General features: G+C 44.0%; 1 protein-coding gene across 1 annotated transcript in view; it reads left to right on the forward strand.

The window, feature by feature from the left end:
* The window catches only part of dnaaf11 (dynein axonemal assembly factor 11), an 86,652-nt gene that overhangs the window by 25,677 nt on the left and 35,467 nt on the right, over window positions 1-25,508 (forward strand). The window contains exons 8-10 of the mRNA XM_041841120.1: window positions 9,137-9,202; window positions 9,292-9,361; window positions 15,787-15,882. Of these exons, the coding sequence (XP_041697054.1) occupies window positions 9,137-9,202; window positions 9,292-9,361; window positions 15,787-15,882 (232 nt within the window). The remainder of the gene's footprint in view (window positions 1-9,136; window positions 9,203-9,291; window positions 9,362-15,786; window positions 15,883-25,508) is intronic.

Below are 25,508 nucleotides of genomic sequence, written 5' to 3' on the forward strand. Positions count from 1 at the left end.
AAAATGGCCCTGTCTTAGGTCAGTTAGGATCACCACTTTATTTTAAGATTGTGAAATGTCAGAATAATAGTAGAGAGAATGATTTAATTCAGCTTTTATATTTTTCATCACATTCCCAGTGGGTCAGAAGTTTACATACACTCAATTAGTATTTGGTAGCATTGCTTTTCAATTGTTTAACTTGGGTCAAACGTTTCGGGTAGGCTTCCCACAATAAGTTGGGTGAATTTTGGCCTATTCCTCCTGACAGAGCTGGTGTAACTGAGTCAGGTTTGTAGGCCTCCTTGCTCCCACACGCTTTTTCAGTTCTGCCCATACATTTTCTATAGGATTGAGGTCAGGGCTTTGTGATGGCCACTCCAATACCTTGACTTTGTTGTCCTTAAGCCATTTTGCCACAACTTTGGAAGTATGCTTGGGGTCATTGTCCATTTGGAAGACCCATTTGTGTTGTGTGTTGTCTTGAGATGTTGCTTCAATATATCCACATACTTTTCCTTCCTCATGATGCCATCTAGCATGATGCTGCCACCTGTGCTTCACGGTTGGGATGGTGTTCTTCGGCTTGCAAGCGTCACCCTTTTTCCTCCAAACATAACGATGGTCATAATGGCCAAACAGTTCTATTTTTGTTTCATCAGACCAGAGGACATTTCTCCAAAAAGTACGATCTTTGTCCCCATGTGCAGTTGCAAACCGTAGTCTGGCTTTTTTATGGCGGTTTTGGAGCAGTGGCTTCTTCCTTGCTGAGCGGCCTTTCAGGTTATGTTGCTATAGGACTCGTTTTACTGTGGATATAGATACTTTTGTACCTGTTTCCTCCAGCATCTTCACAAGGTCCTTTGCTGTTGTTCTGGGATTGATTTGCACTTTTCACACCAAAGTACATTCATCTCTAGTAGACAGAACGCGTCTCCTTCCTGAGCGGTATGACGGCTGCGTGATCCCATGGTGTTTATACTTGCGTACTGTTGTTTGTACAGATGAACGTGGTACATTCAGGCGTTTGGAAATTGCTCCCAAGGATGAACCAGACTTGTGGACGTCTACAATTCTCCTTGGCTGATTTATTTTGATTTTCCCAGGATGTCAAGCAAAGAGGCACTGAGTTTGAAGGTAGGCCTTGAAATACATCCACAGGTACACCTCCAATTGACTCAAATGATGTCAATTAGCCTATCAGAAGCTTCTAACCGACTTGCCAAAACTCTAATTTGTTAACAAGAAATTTTTGGAGTGGTTGAAAAATGAGCTTTAATGACTCAAAACTAGGTGTATGTAAACTTCCGACTTCAACTGTATATACATATATGGACAAGCAATGACAGAGCGGCATGGACTAAGATACAGAATAATATTATAGAATAGAATGCAGTATATACATATGAGATGAGTAGTGCAAGATATGTAAACATTATTAAAGTGACTAGTGTTCCATTTCTTTTTCAATAGGCAGCAGCAGCCTCTAATGTGCTAGTGATGGCTATTTAACAGTCTGATGGCCTTGAGATAGAAGCTGTTTTTCATTCTCTCGGTCCCAGCTTTGATGCACCTGTACTGACCTCGCCTTCTGGATGATAGCGGGGTGAACAGGCAGTGGCTCGGGTGGTTGATGTCCTTGATGATCTTTTTGGCCTTCCTGTGACATTGGGTGCTGTATGTGTCTTGGAGGGCGGGTAGTTTGCCCCCGGTAATGCTTTCGGCAGACCGCACCACCCTCTGGAGAGCTCTGCGGTTGTGGGCGATGCAGTTGCCGTACCAGGCGGTGATACTGCCCGACAGGATGCTCTCAATTGTGCATCTGTAAAGGTTTGTGAGGGTTTTAGGTGATAAGCCAAATTTCTTCAGCCTCCTGAGGTTGAAGAGGCGCTGTTCTTCACCACACGGTCTGTGCTCCCTCTGCTGTTTCCTGGCACCACTCTGCCAGGGCCCTCACCTCCTCCCTGTAGGCTTCACCACACTGTCTGCGTGGGTGGAACATTTCAGTTTGTCGGTGATGTGTACGCCAAGGAACTTGAAGCTTTCCACCTTCTCCACTGCGTTCCCGTCGATGTGGATAGGGGGGTGCACCCTCTGCTGTTTCCTGAAGTCCACGATCATCTCCTTTGTTTTGTTGATGTTGAGTGAGAGGTTATTTTCCTGGCACCACACTCCCAGAGCCCTCACCTCCTCCCTGTAGGCGGTCTCGTAATGCATAATATATGTATACATACATTAAATATCCTACTCTGCTACATGTGTTCTGTTACTACAACACGTTATGCCTCTCATTGGTGGTGTAGGTTGCAATTGAACCAAAGTTGATTTTTCAATTAAGTGTATGGTCATTTGTCAGGAATGGAATTGCATTCTCTTTATACTCTTGGAATATGGATTCGTCACAATCAGCAAAATGTTAACATTACATATTGTGGGGATGAAACAAATCACATATTTAGAGTTAATTGGCTACCCACCTTCTCCTTTGCTAGTACCTGTAACGATGCTTCATATCTCCAAAACTGGCGATTTGGCACCAGTAATGTTTACAGTCTAGCATTTGTGATGTATTCATTACTTTCTTTGCGTATTACAATTTAATGAGTAAAAAAGGTACATGGAGTGTTTTTATGACTGACTAATTGCATTGTGCAACGTGAATTATAATAATAATAATTATGTAGATATAGCACTTTTCCAGAGCTCAAAGTGCTTTACATAGTAAGGGGGAAACACACCTCATCCACCACCAATGTGTTGTACCCTAGGGTGATGCACAGCAACCATTTTGTGCCAGAACACTCACCACACATCAGCTATCATGGGGAGGAGTGATATATGCCAATTGGGAATCATGGGGAAGATTAGGGCTGGGATTCAATTTAATCGCGGGTTATAGGCGTTACAGCTTTTAAAGGCAATGTTCCCCCTTCACGAAGATCCCATTCATGGTAAATGTTGCATATGTCGGCTCAATAAGAAATTGCCTTTAAAAGCTTTAATGCTTATATCCCGCGATGGGATGGAATGGGGCCAGGTTGGGAATTTGTCCAGGACACCGGGGTTAACACCCCTGCTCTTACGATAAGTGCCATTGGATTTTTAATGGCCACAGAGAGTCAGGACACCTATTTAACGTCCCATCCAAAAGACGGCACCCCACGCAGGGCAATGGCCCCTTCACTGCACTGGGGCATTGGGATCTCATTAGACCAGTGACTGGAGTATTGGGATATCCATTGACAGTGACTAAGCAGGACTAACTACAGCCTGCCACTATTGTACAGACCAAGGCAAACGATGAAGGCAGGTTATCGAACGCTCTGTATTCCACCTCACACAATGGAACCGTTGAGTCTCAACCTCTGTCCCGCCAAGGGGACACTATAATGGTGTTTGTGACCATAATAGGCAGGAAGGACAAATGAGCATTCTGTCCAGCTGTGGCCGAGCGTGCTCTGTAATATAATGTAATTGACTCTGGCACATGAGAGCAGCGCTGGCGAAAAAAATGAAAACATACCCAATCAGTAGATCCATCAATGTTCAAAAAAATGGGTTACAGACTTCTACCCTCCGCAGTTTCCTTACACTATACCTTATGAAATCTCATAAAATGGCTCATGTTTTTCTTTGAGTACCTCGATTGCATTGTGTAACTATCGACTGCCTTCGACGAGGAACTGCTTGGTCAGCGCACCAGTCGAAAAACGCTGGTTGGCGGTGATTGGTACATTAGCGCGGCCGTCATTCATGATAATTTGGGCCATTTGTCTTTCACAGAACGCTCTGGTGGCTTCCATTAGCTTTGAGTGTATCTAGGTGGATGAGGGATGCAATAGGTCAAGGTTCTAAAACAAAGCTGATTTCATTTCAAATTTGTCTTTTTACATTTAGCTATGGTTTGCCACCCAGTTCACGAAAATGCTTGCTATATAAAGCAGGCAGACAGGCATCGAGCCATTCAGTTACTGTTTCATTGAACGTTAGAATGGGCAAAACGAGTGACCTAAGCGATTTTGAGCGTGGTATGATCGTCGGTGCCAGGCTCGCCAGATCCAGTATCTCAGAAATGGCCAAAACATCCAGTCAGCGGCAGTCCTGTGGGCAAAAACAGCTCGTTGATGAGAAGTCGAAGGAGAATGGGAAGCTAACAGGCGGGCCACAAACAGGCAAATAATGTCACAGTACAACAGTGGTGTGCAGAACGGCATCTCGGAAAACACAACTCGTCGGTCCTTGTCACGAATGGGCTATTGCAGCAGACGACCACACCGGGTTCTTCTCCTATCAGCTAAAAACCCCTTCCTGTCTGATGTCAACGGTACAGGCTGGTGGCAGTGTTGTAATGCTATGGGGAAAGTTTTCATTCATCACGTTAGGTCCCTTGATACCAATTGAGCAATGTTTCCATGTCTCAAAGAATTCAGGCTGTTCTGGATGCAAAGGGGGTCCGACTAGGGCTGTTGCGGTGACCATATTTCTGCCACACCGGCGGTCACGAGTCATGAAGGCAGTCAAATTCCACGTGACCGTTTAGTCACAGTAATTAGGCTTCTCCAACCTCTGATGCTGCTGCTGGTCATTAGTAGCCTACCAAACTTGCTAACTGCCTGGTACTCAGCACTCTATTGTCCCTCTAATCACTCTGACATCAATGCAAATGTAATCAAAAATCTAATCAAACACGTCATGAGAGCCCATAAGCTCATGTTGCGCAACATTTCTATAGGCTATGCAATTGCGCGAGAAAACAGAGTGATGGCCTCTACTAAAAAGAGGAGGATCCCATCAGCTTTCTATAGGCTAGGCCTACTATATTTATTTCTCAACATTCCTAATATTAAGCACATTGCTTGTATTTACAACATGAGTATAGCCTACCTGGCTGACATGAAACTGAACCACGGGAAAAACGTCCTCCATAGGCCTATATGTTTTGATAAGGTTTGTATCACAACTAAAGTGGCCAAATAACTTCTTAAAATTAAGCACATTAATCCGCTTTACAAGGGGTGTAGAGCCTTACAGGCATACATAAGCAGCGCGAGAGTTTCAAGTTTGGGGAAGATCATTTTCACCACCTTTTGATAATGGTGTTTTCTGCTAATGGACCATTCATGCTTGTATCCTACTACCATGTGCGCATTGCTGCGCTTATAATGTGAAGAAATAGCCTAATAGTTTATCAACATTTTAAGCTAAACATTCTGATAATAATTATAATAATAATAATAATATGCCATTTAGCAGACGCTTTTATCCAAAGCGACTTACAGTCATGTGTGCATACATTTTTACGTATGGGTGGTCCCGGGGATCGAACCCACTACCGTGGCGTTACAAGTGCCATGCTCTACCAATTGAGCTACAGAGGACCACTGATCTGTTGCGTCAGCCACATTGCGTAAAAAAGTTGTTTTGATGCTAGTGGTTGTATTAATTTGGGATCTATCGCATCCCACAACTGTCCCAGACTATGTTTGGAATATTTATTTCTCGCACAGAATAGAATAGGTCGACTTTTGTACTATGGGGGATAGTAGATTGACATAGGCTAAGTGCTTTTGCTGTTCGTTAGGCCTACTCATCCTGTTGGCTGACAAAAAGTAAATGTGGACAGTTATTCCAATATCTTCAATATGCACCTCGGAATTGGATAAGGACGCGCGCAGTTGCGTCCCCGATGTGTCTGTCTTCACTTGTAGCCTGTGAGAAAGACCCGGTCACGTGATGTAGAGCCATGTGAGTGAGAGGTGGTTTGGAGCGCAGCACTCAGGGAGAAGGGCACAACGCAGCACTCCGGTCCAAGGGCACAACGGCCACTGGCCGCAAAAGGCATGGATTTCTTTAGGGGGTATTATGGCCACACAATGGGGATGCCACCGTGAAATTGTATGCATTATCAAGTGCTTGTCAAATTGCGAATGAGTTGTGTACAGCCTGCACAAAAAACTAAGCAGAGCTCATGCTTTTCAAGCAACTTTTTTCAAATCATCATTAGTCGCATCAAGCAGCCTTAAAATGTATTAAAAATCTAAACATATAGCCCAACGTTTGTAGAATAACTAAAGTGACATTAATAACTCTAAATTAAGCATATGCAGTGCATTCGGAAAGTATTCATACTCCTTGACTTTTTCCACATTATGTTACGTTACAGCCTTGTTCTAAAATTGTAAAAAAAATAAATAATAATCCTCATCAATCTACATACAATACAGCATAATGACAAAGCAAAAACTGGTTTTTAGACATTTTTGCAAATGTACAATACCAGTCAAAAGTTTGGGCACCTACTCATTCAAGGGTTTTTCTTTATTTTTACTATTTTCTACATTGTAGAATAATAGTGAAGACATCAAAACGATGAAGTAACACAAATGGAATGGCGCTGACAGACATGGCAGCTCTGCTTCTTACTAAATAGGGCTATCTTCTGTATACCACCCCTATCTTGTCACAACACAACTGATTGGCTCAAACTCATTAAGAAGCAAAGAAATTCCACAAATGAACTTTTAACAAGGCACACCTGTTAATTGAAATGCATTCCAGGTGACTACCTCATGAAGCTGGTTGAGAGAATGCCAAGAGTGTGCAAAGCTGTCATCAAGGCAAAGGGTGGCTACTTTGAAGAATCTTAAGTATAAAATATTTGTTTAACACTTATTTGGTTACTACATGATTCCATACCTGTTATTTCATAGTTTTGATGTCTTCATTATTATTTTACAATGTAGAAAATAGTAAAAATAAAGGAAAACCCTTGAATGAGTAGGTGTGTCCAAACTTTTGATCTGTACTGTATAAAAAATAAATAAATGAAATACAACATTTACATAAGTATTCAGACCCTTTACTCAGTACTTTGTTCAAGCACCTTTGGCAGCGATTACAGCCTCGAGACTTCTTGGGTGTGACGCTACAAGCTTGGCACACCTGTATTTGGGGAGTTTTCACTTTCTTCTCTGCAGATCCTCTCAAGCTCTGTCAGGTTGGATGGGGAGCGTCGCTGCACAGCTATTTTCAGGTCTTTCCAGGGATGTTCGATCGGGTTCAAGTCCGGTCTCTGGCTGGGCCACTCAAGGACATTCAGAGACTTGTCCCGAAGCCGCTCCTGCGTTGTCTTGGCTGTGTGCTTAGGGTTGTTGTCATGTTGGAAGATGAATCTTCCCCCCAGTCTGAGGTCCTGAACGCTCTGGAGTTGGTTTTCATCAAGGATCTCTCTGTACTTTGCTCCGTTCATCTTTCCCTCAATCCTGACTAGTCTCCCAGTCCCTTCCGCTAAAAAACACCCCCACAGGGATGGTGCCAGGTTTCCTCCAGACGTGTCGCTTGGCATTCAGGCCAAAGAGTTCAATCTTGGTTTCATCAGACCAGAGAATCTTGTTTCTCATGGTCTGAGTCCTTTAGGTGTCTTTTGACTGTCATGTGCCTTTTACTGGATGCCATTGTGTTATTGGGGACCTTCAATGCTGTATAATGTTTTTGGTACCCTTCCCCAGATCTGTGCGTCGACACAATCCTGTTTCGGAGCTCTACGGACAATTCCTTCGACCTCATGGCTTGGGTTTTGCTTTGACATGCACTGTCAACTGTGGGACATTATATAGACAGGTGATTGCCTTTCCAAATCATGTCCAATCAATTGAATTTACCACAGGTGGACTCCAAGTTGTAGAAACATCTCAAGGATGATCAATGGAAACAGTATGCACCTGAGCTCAATTTTGAGTCTCATAGCAAAGGGTCTGAATACTTATGTAAATAAGGTATTTCTGTTTTTTTATTTTTAATAAATTTGCTAAGAAATCTAAAATCCTGTTTTCGCTTTGTGATTATGGGGTATTATTTATAGATTGATCCATTTTAGAATAATGCTTTTTTGTAATAACATTTGGAAAAAGTCAAGTTGTCTGAATACTTTCCGAATGCACTGTAGGAATACCTATTTCTTTGTTAACCGCTCAACACGCATGTGCTCACTCCCTCAAATCATTTGGAGAAAATAGCCTTTCTATTTTATTCAGATTTGTTCAATTGTATTCTTCATACTATAAAGTAATGCCACGGAATTCTATGCTAATCTTGTCTGCTAAATGAACTAGTGTAGCCCACATTCATCTGGCATAGCCACATCAGGACTTATCATAAGGACAACTCTGAGTATTCTATTCTGTTCTTCTGAAATAGACTACATTTTCTTCATATCATGCTTCTTTAGCCTGTCTAAAATAAATATTGGATTTATTGTGGAGGTGTAGGCTATATTACATGGATTTATTAGACTTTTTAAAATGTAGATGTTCCAAAGGTCTGCATCAGTGGCTTGTGTGGAAGCCAGGAGATGGTTATTTGCTTGACAATCACCGGCTGACAAAATTTGCTGACCGCCACAGCCCTAGGTCTGACCCGGTACTAGATGGATGTACCCAATAAACTGGCCGCTGAGTGTATGTCTCTGGGCTGAACACTTAATCACAATCTGCGAGGGTGCACCTTCACCTGGCATATTTTGAATTATGGAAGGGGAGTGGTTTATTTGACCCATATACTTGGAGGAGGCATTCAGAGGAGAGGGTTTGTGGACTTTGGTCTGCTGCCAAAGAGGATCCGCCTTGGTTCCGCCACTCACACCAGGCCAAACATCTCAACCTCTCCCCCTAAAACCATATCGAAAGCTGGTCGGAGATTTGTTTTTGGGTTGCTGAGATTTTTATTTTTTTTATATATTTTTTTACCATGTAAACCAGTTGAGAACAAGTTCTCATTTACAACTGCGACCTGGCCAAGATAAAGCAAAGCAGTGCGGTAAAAACAACAACAACACAGAGTTACATATGGAATAAAGATAAGATAAGGATATACCAAGTTAAGAAAGGCTTTAAAAATGTTCCTTACTGGATCAGAGTGCCCTGGAGTTTGTATATGTACTTGAGTTGACATGAGTCTTCATGATGAATGATATGAGTTTCACACTGATGTGTCAGTAGCATGTACAGTAACATTTGTTCTAAGCATTGAGACCAATGCAGATCAGATAACATGTTGTAGTGGCATTTGTTTCAAAGAGATGTTTGTGGCTTGGCCCACACAAGATTCACTTTGGTAAGTTAAACATCAATGGTCTATCTAATAACAATATGATCCGTAGGCTGGATTTCAATCTCACAGAAGATGGGGACAATAACACCATTGTCTTGGATCTGGAAGTCTACAGGTTGGTATAATTGTAAAATATAAGACTTACCTTATATACAGTATCCCCATGTAAAAATTGAATTCCTTTTCCCACTGTTTTATATGCAGACATATGGACACTTCCCTGATGGATGTTGATGTTCAACCAACGTACGTCCGAGTGACTGTCAAAGGAAAGGTACTCCCTCACATGTTGGATATTGTATGTTGCAAAGTCTGAGTTGTAATCAGTTAGCAATCAACTTCTGTCTATCATGAATATATGTTGTTAGGAGAACGGAATTCTGCTGTCCTTTCAAATGTAATTGTTGGACAGGAATAAGGCACATTCACTTGACTCGTGCAAGAACGACTTTGTGCAGGGCAAGCCATTGTCTTTCAACGGCGTAAGAGCGAACCCAGCAAGCACTGTGGCTTGCGTAAATCAAGTGAAAGGGCCTATAGACTGGATTTGAGACGTGGAGACCGTTGAGAGGGATGAATGGTGAAGAGGTGGACTGGGGGATTGAATGTTGGTCTCCAGGGGCAATATGTGTCCTGGAGGTGGCAGCCCTACTGCTAGACCAACCTCTGGCCCATCTAACATGACTATTAATACACTTTTCCTATGACAAATATAGGTCACAGATAAGGATTTAGTATCGTAGTTCAATTGACCTTAGTACTTTCTAAAATGCTCCTTTCTTCCTCACCAATGTGTGTATGTCAAGGCTATTCCTCTTTTATTTTCTTTGCTGCTATCACATAGGCTGTTGTTCTTCAGGCTGTTGTTCCACAGACTCTGTGTTGCTTAGCGCATCCTCATGTCATATGTTGACATATATGGCATAAATGTAATAACGCATGCTCTTTTACCGGAAGCACGCCGAAATATGCAGGGTAGAATTCGCACCTTTTACAGAGAGTGTTGATGGGCGCCGACGATTCCAACTGCTAGTCCTCCTACACGCTGCATTGGGCAACAGTGGGCAAGTCGCCAGGCAGACTGCAGGCACCTGGCCCAGTGCTGCGATTACACTGAGTTATGGCAGCCTGGCAGTATTATTTGCAGGCGGTACATTTGTGAGATGCAACATGGCTTTTAGTTCTAGAAGTGTCAAAACAAGTGTGAAGTCCCTCCAGTGTCATTCTGGTCTCTCGTTAACTCATGCTTGTACGACGCAATCACACTAAATCACAAATGCGTGATTAGTTAATTCAGCTAAATGTAATTCAGCAAAATGTTAAACATGCCACTAAGATGATGAGGAAAGGAACACACCACAAGATTCACAGTCATTGAAAGCCAAGACCGCAATCAATGCGTACAGAAGATATTGGATATCCAAACATTTGTTCAACTACGGTCGGTAGGGTTGTTCCACCCAAAAACCTTTGATTTCATCTAATTAACATTCTGTCATAAAGAGCACATGTTTAACTTGTGATGTCACGAGAGGCTACACAGCTTTCAGCGGGATTGCTCAAGTAGTGCAAGGAGACCAGGTTCAACCAAAACAAGGATTTTATTAAAGGTCTTGGGAAACTAACGAAAGTATAACACAATTCTGTTCTCTGGTGGCTCTTTAAGGGTTAACAGTTCAGGGATGTCTCTTCCACATCCAAAATCATAACTCTCCCTCGCTCAAATAACTTTTCCCCAGTCTTACTGTATTCCACGTTGCAGCTAGTGGCCAACCCAGCAAAACGTCCTTCCAAATGTCCCACACGTATTTCCACAGGTGCATATATCCAAAGGTGAGTATTTCCCAAAGGTAAGTATCTCCAAATCCTTATATTCCTCATGGAAGTGGACGTGCAGCACTCTTGTCCTCCAGAGAGCCCAGCTTGGAGACCGTCTCTTCCCTTCAACAAACCTTCAGCTCATCAGCTCCTGATTGGTTTCAGCTGCGTGGGAAGATTGGCCATAGAGGGTTGGAGTTCCCGACCATACCAGCAGATGGAGCCATAGCTGTCTGGGTTTGCAGCCATCTCAGGGGGATGTAACGTCCCTCCAGGACACAGCCTCTCGTGACATCACACATCCCCCTCCTCGGGACCGACGTCCTCGTCGGGGTAAAGGCAGCGAAGAAGGTATCACGCCGGGAGAGGGCGTCCGCATTGCCGTGGTGCTTGCCAGCCTGCTCTCTCTTCAACTCCTCCACCTCTAGGACCAGGGACTCAGCCTCCTGTTGTCTCTCCTTGAGTTTCTTACTGAACGCATCAGCCTTGGTTTTAGCAGAGTTTAGCTTCTGTTGAGCAGCTTTCAGTTCCTTCTCTCTCTCTGCCTCCGCATTCTTCATCTTGTTCTCCAACACCTTGTACTTCTCCTCTGCCTTCTTCTGGACCTCCTTACTACTGCGCAGGGTCTCCTCACACTCCTCGATGGTCCTGCGCAGCCTCTCCAGCTCCTCCTGTTGCTTATGGAAGGAGCTCTGTTGGAGTTTAGCCTGGAGGATATCTAACTCTTCTGTCTTCATGTCTAACTGTTGCTTTAACAAACGATACCTCTCAGCGGTCCCCTTCAGACCAGACAGTTCTTTGTCCAGATTCTGTAGCTCCGTCTCTGTGTCGGTCTGGGCACCTGCCATCCCTATCAGAGCCCGGGCGGGAGTGAGTAATTCGGAGGATTGCACCGGAGCCTTCCCAGGATGAGTCTTGCCTCTCCGTTTCCGAGGTACTCGGGTTATCCTCTCCTGAGACTCTCTCCAGAGTGGGTAAAAGGCTGGGCAGTCTCGTCCAATTAGGACAGGGACGGGGAGGGAATCAACCACCCCCGCCGTCGTGTGTATGGTTCCCCGTGTGCTGGTCATTGTAAGTTCAGTAATGGGGTATTCTCTGGTGTCCCCATGGACACAGGAAACTGGGAGGACTTTCCCGGGGTCAGACACGTTGGGCCCACCAAATCCTTACGCACCAGGGTGGCCCGGCTACCAGAATCCAGTAAGGCCTCCACATCATGGTGATTCACAGTTACCGGGCAGGTGGGGGTCGATCTGGGCCGCCATCTACGACTCCCAAGAGCGAGGCAAAACGGTGTGTGGGTGCTGAGCTGGAGGACTCCGCAGTGGGCATAGGTTCATCGGCTGGTTTCCCACACTGCCAGGAGATATGTCCCATCTCCCCACACCGGTAACACTGTCGAGTTTCCCCCTCCTGGTGTACTCTTCTTGGACCCGCCTGGTTTCTGGCTCCCCCTGGAGCCGGGATAAGTCCTGACGTGGCTGGGTTCGAGACCTTGGGGTCCTTTGGACGGGTTCTTCCCATTTGTGGTGGGGCCGCCCTCCTGGGGTCTTTTCGGGAAGCATTCAGCATCTCCGCTGTGGCCTGGTACTTTTCCACAGCTTCCACGGTCAGATCAGCCGTGGTCAAGGCCTGTTGACTGATGAACCGTTTTGCCTCATAAGGCAGGGCGCGTAGGTAACGATCCACCACAACGGCCTCCACCACCGCCGCTGCTGTATTCCTCTGCGGATCCAGCCATTTCCTTGCGATTCGGACCAGTTCATGCATCTGCGCCCGAGGAGGTTGGTCTGGTTGGAAGGTCCAGCTGTGAAAGCGCTGGGCCATACCAAACTTTGTGAGTCCATATCTGCTGAGGATCTCAGACTTCAGGGCATCATAGTCAGTAACCTGGTCAGGGCCCAGGTCCCGGACAGCATTCAGCGCTTCCCCGGTTAGAAAGGGGGCTAACAGACCAACCCACTGTTGCTTGGGCCAGGCTTCCCTAGTGGCCGTGGCCTCAAATGCATGCAGGTATGCCTCAATGTCATCGGTAGCTCCCATCTTAGACATAAAGTCACTTGCCTTTATTGGGCGGGTATTTTGGACGACCCTCTGTCTCTGCAACTGCAATTCCTCTGCCTTCAGAAGGTTGGCTTTCTTTTGCTCCTCCAAGAGAGCCACGTTTGCTTGCATCTGGGCTTGCTGGCCAGCAACAAGGGCTTTCAATATGTCCTCCATATCAGTCGACGGGGAGCCTACGGCCAACTTGGAAAACTGGGTGATCAAACCTTCGGTATCCTCCTCCGACATGCACTATCAACGCTTGAGCGTGCCCGTATTCTCCACCATCTGTGATGTCACGAGAGGCTACACAGCTTTCAGCGGGATTGCTCAAGTAGTGCAAGGAGACCAGGTTCAACCAAAACAAGGATTTTATTAAAGGTCTTGGGAAACTAACGAAAGTATAACACAATTCTGTTCTCTGGTGGCTCTTTAAGGGTTAACAGTTCAGGGATGTCTCTTCCACATCCAAAATCATAACTCTCCCTCGCTCAAATAACTTTTCCCCAGTCTTACTGTATTCCACGTTGCAGCTAGTGGCCAACCCAGCAAAACGTCCTTCCAAATGTCCCACACGTATTTCCACAGGTGCATATATCCAAAGGTGAGTATTTCCCAAAGGTAAGTATCTCCAAATCCTTATATTCCTCATGGAAGTGGACGTGCAGCACTCTTGTCCTCCAGAGAGCCCAGCTTGGAGACCGTCTCTTCCCTTCAACAAACCTTCAGCTCATCAGCTCCTGATTGGTTTCAGCTGCGTGGGAAGATTGGCCATAGAGGGTTGGAGTTCCCGACCATACCAGCAGATGGAGCCATAGCTGTCTGGGTTTGCAGCCATCTCAGGGGGATGTAACGTCCCTCCAGGACACAGCCTCTCGTGACATCACAAACTTCATAAGAAATGTTTGGTGCAACAGGGAGTGGTAATTGAATGCAAGCTTCACAAAATTTTTTACATTGTTAAACATTTCTAGCCTGTCTATTTATGGGTAAATCAAGTGAAAGGGCCTATAGACTGGATTTGAGATGGGGAGGCCGTTGAGAGGGATGAATGGTGAAGAGGTGGACTGGGGGATTGAATGTTGGTCTCCCTGCTCAGTTTTCCACTACAAAACACCAGAAAATTGCCAAAAAGAGTGGAACCAGCTCACCTGCTTTTACTCTATGATTTGACTATTAGATGTTCAATGTTTCTTTTGAATGTATTTGTATTTTTTTACTACTTAATAGTTTCACCATATTAATAACGAGAGTTCAGTTCATGTAACTAACAGGGTTGACCCTAAAATGAGGGACAGATGTAAATGAATCACTAATCACATTAAATAAATAATAATGTTCAGAAATAAATGTATCAGAGCAACAAAATAACTAGGGCTTTACAATGATGGTGAAACTTGGAGAAATGTTGGGATTAAGTGGGTTAAAATCTTCCTAGAAGTCACAGAGGGACATGTCAAAATGCTGAATGTTGGCACTTTAGCAAGCCTTTATTCATATTAAAAATCGGATTTATTTAATTATCCATGTGGTCTATATTAAAGGGCACTTGATTTAATATAACAGGCTTTTAATATTCAATATTGGTGTACAATTTCTACTTAAAATATCAAAGGGACGCAAAAGGCACTCCTTTTGTGGAACGACCCAGTATCTGATAGTCTCTGTTAGAGCACTGCAAACTGTTAAAGGTGCAATGAGGTCCTAAAGATTCTGATTGTAAACAAATGGGTGGGTTTTAGCAAATGTAAATGCTACGGAGTTACATTTGCCACAAACGACCTGCCTCTTTACATTTTGCGTGCCTCACTGTGGGTGGAAATAGAGATTAAGTAGTGCACCTTTAAAAGGAAATAAGTTATGGCACCTCAACGTGAGGTCATTTTCTGCCTATGATCTTTAAGTTTTTAGAAACATCATCCATCCACCGTTAGTTAGAGAACTGCCATTTTTGCCATCCGTCGGACTGACATCTCATTTCCATAAGGGGGAGTAGTGAGCCATCGCAATGAGTGAATGTTTATCTTTGTGTCCAGTCATGGTCATATTTTCCTTACAGCATATTCTGAGAAGTGTAGTCGGGCAATCTCATGCAACCAGGCCAGAGTGACCTTTAAGCCTGATTAAACATCTGTTTGGGGATCAATAAATTGAGACTGTAATTTTGTTTTTGTAAAAAAAAAAAAGAGAAAAAAAAAAAGAGAAATAAAGAACTGTGGAGGATACAAATGAGGGTGATGAAACGTTGGCAGTTTTCCTGGGTTTGGGGTTCTTGCTCTACAGCTCGGGTGCACTTCAAGCTGTTAGCCGATTTATGGATCTACGTTATATGCCAAGTGGTGTTAGTCTGTTTGGACCCCGAGTGATTTATCCGACTATACATCACCTCACATCACGGAATGGCGGAGGCCGTTAAAATCCCTTATTAATATTAACTAATTTAAGGATCGGAGGAAATGTATCTGAAGAGTCATTCGGGGTGTGTATATTCGGGGTGTGTATATTCGGGGTGTGTATATCAAGTCCACTTTACAGTTCGACGACCTGTTACTCTCTGACAGTTACAGGGACTCTGGTTTTAAGTTGTGGGAGGGCTGTGCTTTTGGACTGATCTTTTTTTCTGTTCTGATATGGTCTAGTTCTGGTAGAATTAGGAGTGTTTGATGAATTAATGTGTTGCACAGTGAGATATTCAGCAAACTTTTCCAACTCTTCCCGTAACTGTATCTATAAAAATCCCCACTAATGATTAAAGTCATTTGACATACTGTAACTTTGTCGGTGTAGGAACAGGGCATTAATCTTAGTAATTAAACTTGTGAATAATTTACATCACAGATTTTTCAGCTGGTGCTGCCTGCAGAAGTGAGGCCTGACAGCTCGACAGCGAAGAGGTCCCAAATCACCGGCCACTTGGTCCTCACAATGCCAAAGGTATGTAGTCAAACCTATCCTGGTCCTCACAATTCCTAAAGTATGTTCTGTATTACACATATCAGTACATTATATTATAAGATATTTAAGAGATACGGTATACTGATGAAGTAATCTCTTTGGAAAGAGTATGTCATTGTGTATTATTAACCCAGCATTTGAATCACTTACACCTAAAATGTGAAGTGGCATTGACCTCAATTTGAACCCAATACATCCACATGGAGACTTTTAAATCCCTTAGATACATTTACTTAAATTTGTGGAGACTTTTAAATCCCTTATATACAATTACTTAAATTCATGTTTTATGCATGAATATGTGCAGGGGTTAAATGAGAGCGCATATTGATACATAGACAGATCTGGGGAAGCGTACCAAAAAAATTCTGCAGCATTGAAGGTCCCCAACAACACAGTGGCCTCCATCATTCTTAAATGGAAGAAGTTTGGAACCACCAAGACTCTTCCTCGACATAATACAGTGAGGGAAAAAAGTATTTCATCCCCTGCTGATTTTGTACGTTTGCCCACTGACAAAGACATGATCAGTCTATAATTTTAATGGTAGGTTTATTTGAACAGTGAGAGACAGAATAAGAACAACAAAATCCAGAAAAACGCATGTAAAAAATGTTATAAATTGATTTGTATTTTAATGACGGAAATAAGTATTTGACCCCCTCTCAATCATAAAGATTACTGGCTCCCAGGTGTCTTTTATACAGGTAACGAGCTGAGATTAGGAGCACACTCTTAAAGGGAGTGCTCCTAATCTCAGCTTGTTACCTGTATAAAAGACACCTGTCCACAGAAGCAATCAATCAATCAGATTCCAAACTCTCCACCATGGCCAAGACCAAAGAGCTCTCCAAGGATGTCAGGGACAAGATTGTAGACCTACACAAGGCTGGAATGGGCTACAAGACCATCGCCAAGCAGCTTGGTGAGAAGGTGACAACAGTTGGTGCGATTATTCGCAAATGGAAAAAACACAAAAGAACTGTCAATCTCCCTCGGCCTGGGGCTCCATGCAAGTTCTCACCTCGTGGAGTTGCAATGATCATGAGAACGGTGAGGAATCAGCCCAGAACTACACGGGAGGATCTTGTCAATGATCTCAAGGCAGCTGGGACCATAGTCACCAAGAAAACAATTGGTAACACACTACGCCATGAAAGACTGAAATCCTGCAGCGCCCGCAAGGTCCCCCTGCTCAAGAAAGCACATATACAGGGCCTGAAGTTTGCCAATGAACATCTGAATGATTCAGAGGAGAACTGGGTGAAAGTGTTGTGGTCAGATGAGACCAAAATCGAGCTTTTGGCATCAACTCAACTCACCGTGTTTGGAGGAGGAGGAATGCTGCCAATGACCCCAAGAACACCATCCCCACCGTCAAACATGGAGGTGGAAACATTATGCTTTGGGGGTGTTTTTCTGCTAAGGGGACAGGACAACTTCACCGCATCAAAGGAACGATGGACAGGGTCATGTACCGTCAAATCTTGGGTGAGAACCTCCTTCCCTCAGCCAGGGCATTGAAAATGGGTCGTGGATGGTTATTCCAGCATGACAATGACCCAAAACACACGGCCAAGGCAACAAAGGAGTGGCTCAAGAAGAAACATATTAAGGTCCTGGAGTGGCCTAGCCAGTCTCCAGACTTTTATCCCATAGAAAATCTGTGGAGGGAGCTGAAGGTTCGAGTTGCCAAACGTCAGCCTCGAAACCTTAATGACTTGGAGAAGATCTGCAAAGAGGAGTTGAACAAAATCCCTCCTGAGATGTGTGCAAACCTGGTGGCCAACTACAAGAAACGTCTGACCTCTGTGATTGCCAACAAGGGTTTTGCCACCAAGTACTAAGTCATGTTTTGCAGAGGGGTCAAATACTTATTTCCCTCATTAAAATGCAAATCAATGTATAACATTTTTTACATGCGTTTTTCAGTTTTTTTTCTGTTGTTATTCTGTCTCTCACTGTTCAAATAAACCTACCATAAAAATTATAGACTGATCATGTCTTTGTCAGTGGGCAAACGTACAAAATCAGCAGGGGATCAAATACTTTTTTCCCTCACTGTAAGTATATAGGTTGTACGTTGGGAGCTTTTGTGAAAGAGCACAGTTAGAAAGATATGGCATATAGAAGCAAATCGGATGGACATCATGGAAATGATCGGAGGGGTTGAGAGTAGAAGAAGTTCAGGAGAAAAAACAAACAAAATATAATTATTGTAAAATTGACTGTGTCCATAAAATGTATATAGTAAGTATAAGCTGGATGTAGTGGCCTAAGCATTGTTGTTCACTAGTTTACTCCAATTAGGGAAAGGGTGGTGGGGTTGGAAAGTAAGTGTATGTATGTGTGTGTATGTGTGTATGTATGTGTGTATATATGTATATATGTGTGTATGTATATATACAGTGGGGGAAAAAAGTATTTAGTCAGCCACCAATTGTGCAAGTTCTCCCACTTAAAAAGATGAGAGAGGCCTGTAATTTTCACCATAGGTACACGTCAACTATGACAGACAAATTGAGGAAAAAAATTCCAGAAAATCACATTGTAGGATTTTTTATGATTTTATTAGCAAATTATGGTGGAAAATAAGTATTTGGTCACCTACAAACAAGCAAGATTTCTGGCTCTCACAGACCTGTAACTTCTTCTTTAAGAGGCTCCTCTGTCCTCCACTTGTTCCCTGTATTAATGGCACCTGTTTGAACTTGTTATCAGTATAAAAGACACCTGTCCACAACCTCAAACAGTCACACTCCAAACTCCACTATGGCCAAGACCAAAGAGCTGTCAAAGGACACCAGAAACAAAATTGTAGACCTGCACCAGGCTGGGAAGACTGAATCTGCAATAGGTAAGCAGCTTGGTTTGAAGAAATCAACTGTGGGAGCAATTATTAGGAAATGGAAGACATACAAGACCACTGATAATCTCCCTCGATCTGGGGCTCCACGCAAGATCTCACCCCGTGGGGTCAAAATGATCACAAGAACGGTGAGCAAAAATCCCAGAACCACACGGGGGGACCTAGTGGATGACCTGCAGAGAGCTGGGACCAAAGTAACAAAGCCTACCATCAGTAACACACTACGCCGCCAGGGACTCAAATCCTGCAGTGCCAGACGTGTCCCCCTGCTTAAGCCAGTACATGTCCAGGCCTGTCTGAAGTTTGCTAGAGTGCATTTGGATGATCCAGAAGAGGATTGGGAGAATGTCATATGGTCAGATGAAACCAAAATATAACTTTTTGGTAAAAACTCAACTCGTCGTGTTTGGAGGACAAAGAATGCTGAGTTGCATCCAAAGAACACCATACCTACTGTGAAGCATGGAGGTGGAAACATCATGCTTTGGGGCTGTTTTTCTGCAAAGAGACCAGGACGACTGATCCGTGTAAAGGAAAGAATGAATGGGGCCATGTATCGTGAGATTTTGAGTGAAAACCTCCTTCCATCAGCAAGGGCATTGAAGATGAAACGTGGCTGGGTCATTCAGCATGACAATGATCCCAAACACACTGCCCGGGCAACGAAGGAGTGGCTTCGTAAGAAGCATTTCAAGGTCATGGAGTGGCCTAGCCAGTCTCCAGATCTCAACCCCATAGAAAATCTTTGGAGGGAGTTGAAAGTCTGTGTTGCCCAGCGACTGCCCCAAAACATCACTGCTCTAGAGGAGATCTGCATGGAGGAATGGGCCAAAATACCAGCAACAGTGTGTGAAAACCTTGTGAAGACTTACAGAAAACATTTGACCTGTGTCATTGCCAACAAAGGGTATATAACAAAGTATTGAGAAACTTTTGTTATTGACCAAATACTTATTTTCCACCATCATTTGCAAATAAATTCATTAAAAATCCTACAATGTGATTTTCTGGAAAAAAAATACTCATTTTGTCTGTCATAGTTGACGTGTACCTATGATGAAAATTACAGGCCTCTCTCATCTTTTTAAGTGGGAGAACTTGCACAATTGGTGGCTGACTAAATACTTTTTTTCCCCACTGTACTCCCCCTTATATAAAAACATGGGGGATTGGAAGTGATGCAGACAATTACATTGATGGAAGTTACAATCTATCTGCAATATTAAGCTGATCTACCCCCTAAAAAAAATATCTTCCTATAGCTGCACACTCAGCCAAACTGAGCAATCGGGGGAGAAGGGCCTTGGTCAAAGAGGTGACCAAGAACCCGATGTATGTCATTTTGCTCTCCCATGCTCATGAGTGAGTTTCTGAGACATACCGATTTGATTTAGTTTCACATCATCTGCATTGTCATTACGCAAACAGCTGCTCATGAATACGCTGGTGCCGTTAAAACTTAAAAATGCTCTTAATCTCCAGTGTAGGCTGTTTTACTTTAAGGGATAGTAATACGTTTGCATCTGGAAAAAATGGCCAGGTAAACAAAACCAAAGCATGGTTTGCTCTCTTACCTTGTCCAAAGACTCCTTTCAGGGTAGTACAGTGCCTTCAGAAAGTATTCATACCCCTTGACTTATGTTTTTGTTGTGTTTCAGCCTGAATTCAAAATGGATTAAATAGATTAATCCATTTCCCCACTTGTCTGCACAGAATACCCCATAATGACAAAGTGAAAACATGTTTTTAGACATTTTTGAAAATGTGTTGACAATGAAATAAAGAAATATCTAATTTACGTAAGTATTCACAGCCCTTTGCTATGACACTCCAAATTGAGCTCAGGTGCATCCATTTTCCTTTGATCATCCTTGATATGTCACTACAACTTCATTGGAGTCCACCTGTAGCCAATTCAATTGTTCAGGCATGATTTAGAAAGAAACACACCTGTCTATATAAGGTCCCACAGTTGACAGTGTATGTCAGAGCAGAAACTATACCATGAAGTCCAAGGAACTGTCCATAGATCTCCGAGATCTAATTGTGATGAAGCATATATCTGGGGAAGGGTATAAACTATTTCTATAGAGTGTTGAAAGTTTCCAAAACCACAGTGGTCTCCATCATTAGGATATTGAAAAAATATAGAACTACCCAGACTCTGCCTAGAACTGGCCTTCTGAGCAACCGGGCAAGAAGGACTTTGGTCAGGGAGGTGATCAAGAACCCAATGCTCAACCACTCTGATAGAACTACAGAGTTCCTTGGGATGGGAGAACCTGCCAGAAGGACAACAGTCTCTACAGCATTTCACCAATCTGGGATTAATGGGAGAGTGGCCAGACAGAAGCCACTCCTGACATGACAGCACACCTGGAGTTTGCAAAAAGGCACGTGAAAGACTCAAGAGTATAAGGCAAATGATTATGTGGAGCCAAATACAGGCAAATCCTTGATGAGAACCTGCTTCAGAGTGCAAACGACCTTAGACTGGGGTGAAGATTTACCTTCCAGCAGGGCAATGACCCCAAGCATACAGCCAAAGCAACACTGGAATGGCTTCAGAACAAGAATATGAAAGTCCTTGAGTGGCCCAGCCAGAGCATAATGCCCTAATCCCCGAGACTCGGAAGAGAAAGACACGGCGCAAGAGAGGCTGATGTGCGGGCACCCTGACGAAACTTCTTCGGTGAGTAAATAAACGGCCTCTACCCTCCGTTCTATCGGCGAACAAACAATCACTGCAGAACAAACTGGACAAGCTCCGTTCGAGACTATCCTATCAACGTCACCTGAAGAACTGTAATGTCCTCGTGGCTGAACATGGACATGGATAATATACATCTAGCTGGTTTTTCTATGCATCGGCAGGACAGAAGGGCAGCTTCAGGTAAGCTCAAGGGGGGAGGTGTGTCTCTTTCTTTACAACAGCTGATGCGTGATCTCTAATATTAAGGAAGTCTTGAGTTTCTGGTCGTATGAGTTAGAATACCTCATGATAAGCTGTAGCCCATACTATTTACCAAGAGAGTTTTAAGCTATATTCTTCGTAGCTGTCTATTTACCACCACAAACTGATGTTGGCACTAAGACCGCACTCAACGAACTGTATAGGACCATAAGCAAACAAGAAAACGCTCAACCAGAGGCAGCGCTCCTAGTGGCTGGTGATTTTAATGCAGGGAAACTGAAATCCATCTTACCTCATTTTTACCAGCATGTCACCAAACTGGAAGTACCTTAACAGAAGTCGTCCGACGTAGCGGATGCTAAGCTACAGGACCGTTTCGCTAGCACAGACTGGAATATGTTCCGGGATTCATCCGATGGCATTGAGGAGTTTACCACATCAGTCACCGGCTTTATTAGTGCATCGATGACTCGTCCTCACAGTGACAGTACGTACATATCCCAAACAGAAGCCATGGATTACAGGCAACATCCGCGCTGAGTTAAAGGCTAGAGCTACCGCTTTCAAGGAGTGGGACACTAATCCGGAAGCTTATAGCAAATCCCGCTATGACCTCCGACAAGCCACCAAAAGACAAAGCGTCAATACAGGACTAAGATCAAAAACTATTACGCCGGCTCTGACTGTCATCGGATGTGGCAGGGCTTGCAAACTATCACGGATTACAAAGGGAAACCCAGCCACGAGCTGCCCAGTGACGCAAGCCTACCAGATGAGTTAAATGCCTTCTATGCTCGCATCGAGGTAAGCAACACTGAACCATGCATGAGAGCACCAGCTGTTCCGGATGACTTTGTGATCACGCCCTCTGCTACGGGTCTTACTAACATCGGCTTACATACATCGACCTATAAACAGGCTAGCATTCACAAGGCTGCAAGGCCAGACGGATTACCAGGACGCGTACTCAGAGCATGCGCTGACCAGCTGGCTATTGTTTTCACCGACATTTTCAACCTCTTCCTTACCCAGTCTGTAATACTTACATGTTTCAAGCAGACCACCATAGTCCCTGTGCCCAAGAACGCCAAGGTGAGCTGTCTAAATGACTATCGCCCTGTAGCACTCACATATGTAGCCATGAAATGCTTTGAAAGGCTGATCATGGCTCACATCATCACCACCATCCCAGACACCCTGGACCCACTCCAATTCGCACACCGCCCCAACAGATCCACAGATGACACAATCTCTATTGCACTCCACACTATCCTCTCCCACCTGGACAAAAGGAACACATGTGAGAATGCTGTTGATTGATTACAGCTCAGCGTACAACACCATAGTGCCCTCCAAGCTCATCACTAAGATGAGAACCCTGGAACTGAACACCTCCCTCTGCAACTGGATGCTGGACTTCCTGACGAGCCGCCCCCAGGTGGTGAGGGTAGGCAACAACACATCCACCACGCTGACTCACAACACGGGGGCCCCTCAGGGATGCGTGCTTAGACCCTTCCTGTATTCCATGTTAACCCATGACTGTGTGGCCGCGCACGACTCAACTGACGACAACGGTGGTAGGTCTGATCACAGACGAAGATGAGACAGCCTTTAGGGAGGAGGTCAGAGACCTGCCTGGACAACAACCACTCCCTCATTGTCAGCAAGGACTACAGGAAACGGAGGGCCGAGCACGCCCCCATTCACATCGATGGGGCTGTAGTGGAGCGGGTTGAGAGCTTCAAGTTCCTCGGTGTCCACATCACTAAGGATCTATCATGGTCTAAACAAACCAACACAGTAGTGAAGTGGGTACGACAATGCCTCTTCCCCCTCAAGAGGCTGAAAAGGTTTGGCATGGGCCCTCAGATCCTCAAAAAGTTATACAGCTGCACCATTGAGAGCATCTTGACAGGCTGCATCACCGCTTGGAATGGCAGCTGCTTGGTATCCGACAGCAAGGCAATACAGAGGGTATTGCGTATTGCCCAGTACATCAAGAGCATTAGTGAGGTCGGGCACTGATGTTGGGTGATTAGGCCTGGATCGGTGTTGGCGTTCTAATTCATCCCAAAGGTGTTCAATGGGGTTGAGTTCAGGGCTCTGTGCAGGCCAGTCAAGTTCTTCCACACCAATCTCGACAAACCATTTTTGTATGGACCTCGCTTTATGCACGGGGGCATTGTCATGCTGAAACAGGGAAGGGCCTTCCCCAAACTGTTGCCACAAAGTTGGAAGCACAGAATCGTCTAGAATGTCATTGTATGTTGTAACGTTAAGATTTCCCTTCACTGGAACTAAGGGGCATAGCCCGAACCATGAAAAACAGCCCCAGACCATTATTCCTCCTACACCAAACTTTACAGTTGGCACTATGTATTGGGGCAGGGAGCGTGCTCCTGGCATCCGCCAAACCCAGATTCGTCCGTCGGACTGACAGATGGTGAAGCGTGATTCATCACTCCAGAGAGAATGCGTTTCCACTGCTCCAGAGTCCAATGGCGGCAAGCTTTACCCCACTCAAGCCGACGCTTGGCATTGTGCATCGGGATCTTAGGCTTGTGTGCGGCTGCTTGGCCATAGTAACCCATTTCATGAAGCTCCCAACAAACTGTTTTTGTGCTGACGTTGCTTCCAGATGCAGTTTGGAACTCGGTAGTGAGTGTTGCAACCGAGGACAGACACATTTTACGCGCTACACGCTTCAGCACTCGCCGGTCCCGTTCTGTGAGCGTGTGTGGCCAACCACTTCACGGTTGAGCTGTTGTTGCTCCTAGACATTTACACTTCACAATAACAGCACTTACAGTTGACCGGGGCAGCTCTAGCAGGGCAGAAATTTGACAAACTGACTTCTTGTGAAAGTGGCATCCTCTGACGGTGCCACGTTAAAAGTCACTGAGCTTTTCAGTAAGGCCATTCTATTGCCAATGTTTGTCTATGGAGATTGCATCGCTGTGTGCTCCATTTTATACACCTGTCAGCAACGGGTGTTTCTTTCTCTCTGCATTGTTGGGAAGGGTTGTAAGTAAACATTTCACTCTTAGTCTACACCTGTTGTTTACAAAGCATGTGACAAATAAAATGTCATTTGATTTGTTCCCGCGTATAAATATCTGGGCATCTGGATTGACGATAGGCTTTCATTCAAAATACATACAAAAAAAAATAATAGTTAAGAAGTTACGAATTAAAATGGGCTTATTTTACAGGAATAGGTAATGCCTTACGTTAAATAGCAGAAAACAAATAATTAAGTCGACAACCATTCTGATTTTTGCACTATGGTGATATAATTTATGGTTCAGCACACATCACTGTACTCTGTATGAGAAAGTAAGCTGGCCCTCTTTTGAAGTCTCACAGATCGATGCATTGCGCTCTTTGTCTATAAAGCCCTCTTGTGTAAACTACCACCGTACCTCACTTCTCTGCTAACCTACAGAAATACAAGCTATCAGACACAATCTCAGAAATGGTTAACTCTAGAGATCCTTTCAATCTTGACAGAGTTTGGTAAATCTGCCTTTAGCTATTTTGCACATTGCTTGTGGAATGCTCCACAGAATTCACTGAAATGTATAATAATAATAATAATATGCCATTTAGCAGACGCTTTTATCCAAAGCGACTTACAGTCATGCTTGCATACATTTTTTTTTTGTGTATGGGTGTATCTGAAGCAGTTCAGACAGCTATGTGAGGACCTTTTTAAGGAAGAATGTGTTTTGTTTTTTATGATTCTATGATTGATCTTATGTTTGTTTTTTATTATTATTGTTGTGTTGTGTGTTTTTTTGCTTGCTTATATCTTGTATG

This window comes from Coregonus clupeaformis, unplaced genomic scaffold, assembly GCF_020615455.1.
Source record: "Coregonus clupeaformis isolate EN_2021a unplaced genomic scaffold, ASM2061545v1 scaf0021, whole genome shotgun sequence".
Classification (NCBI taxonomy): Eukaryota; Metazoa; Chordata; class Actinopteri; order Salmoniformes; family Salmonidae; genus Coregonus; species Coregonus clupeaformis.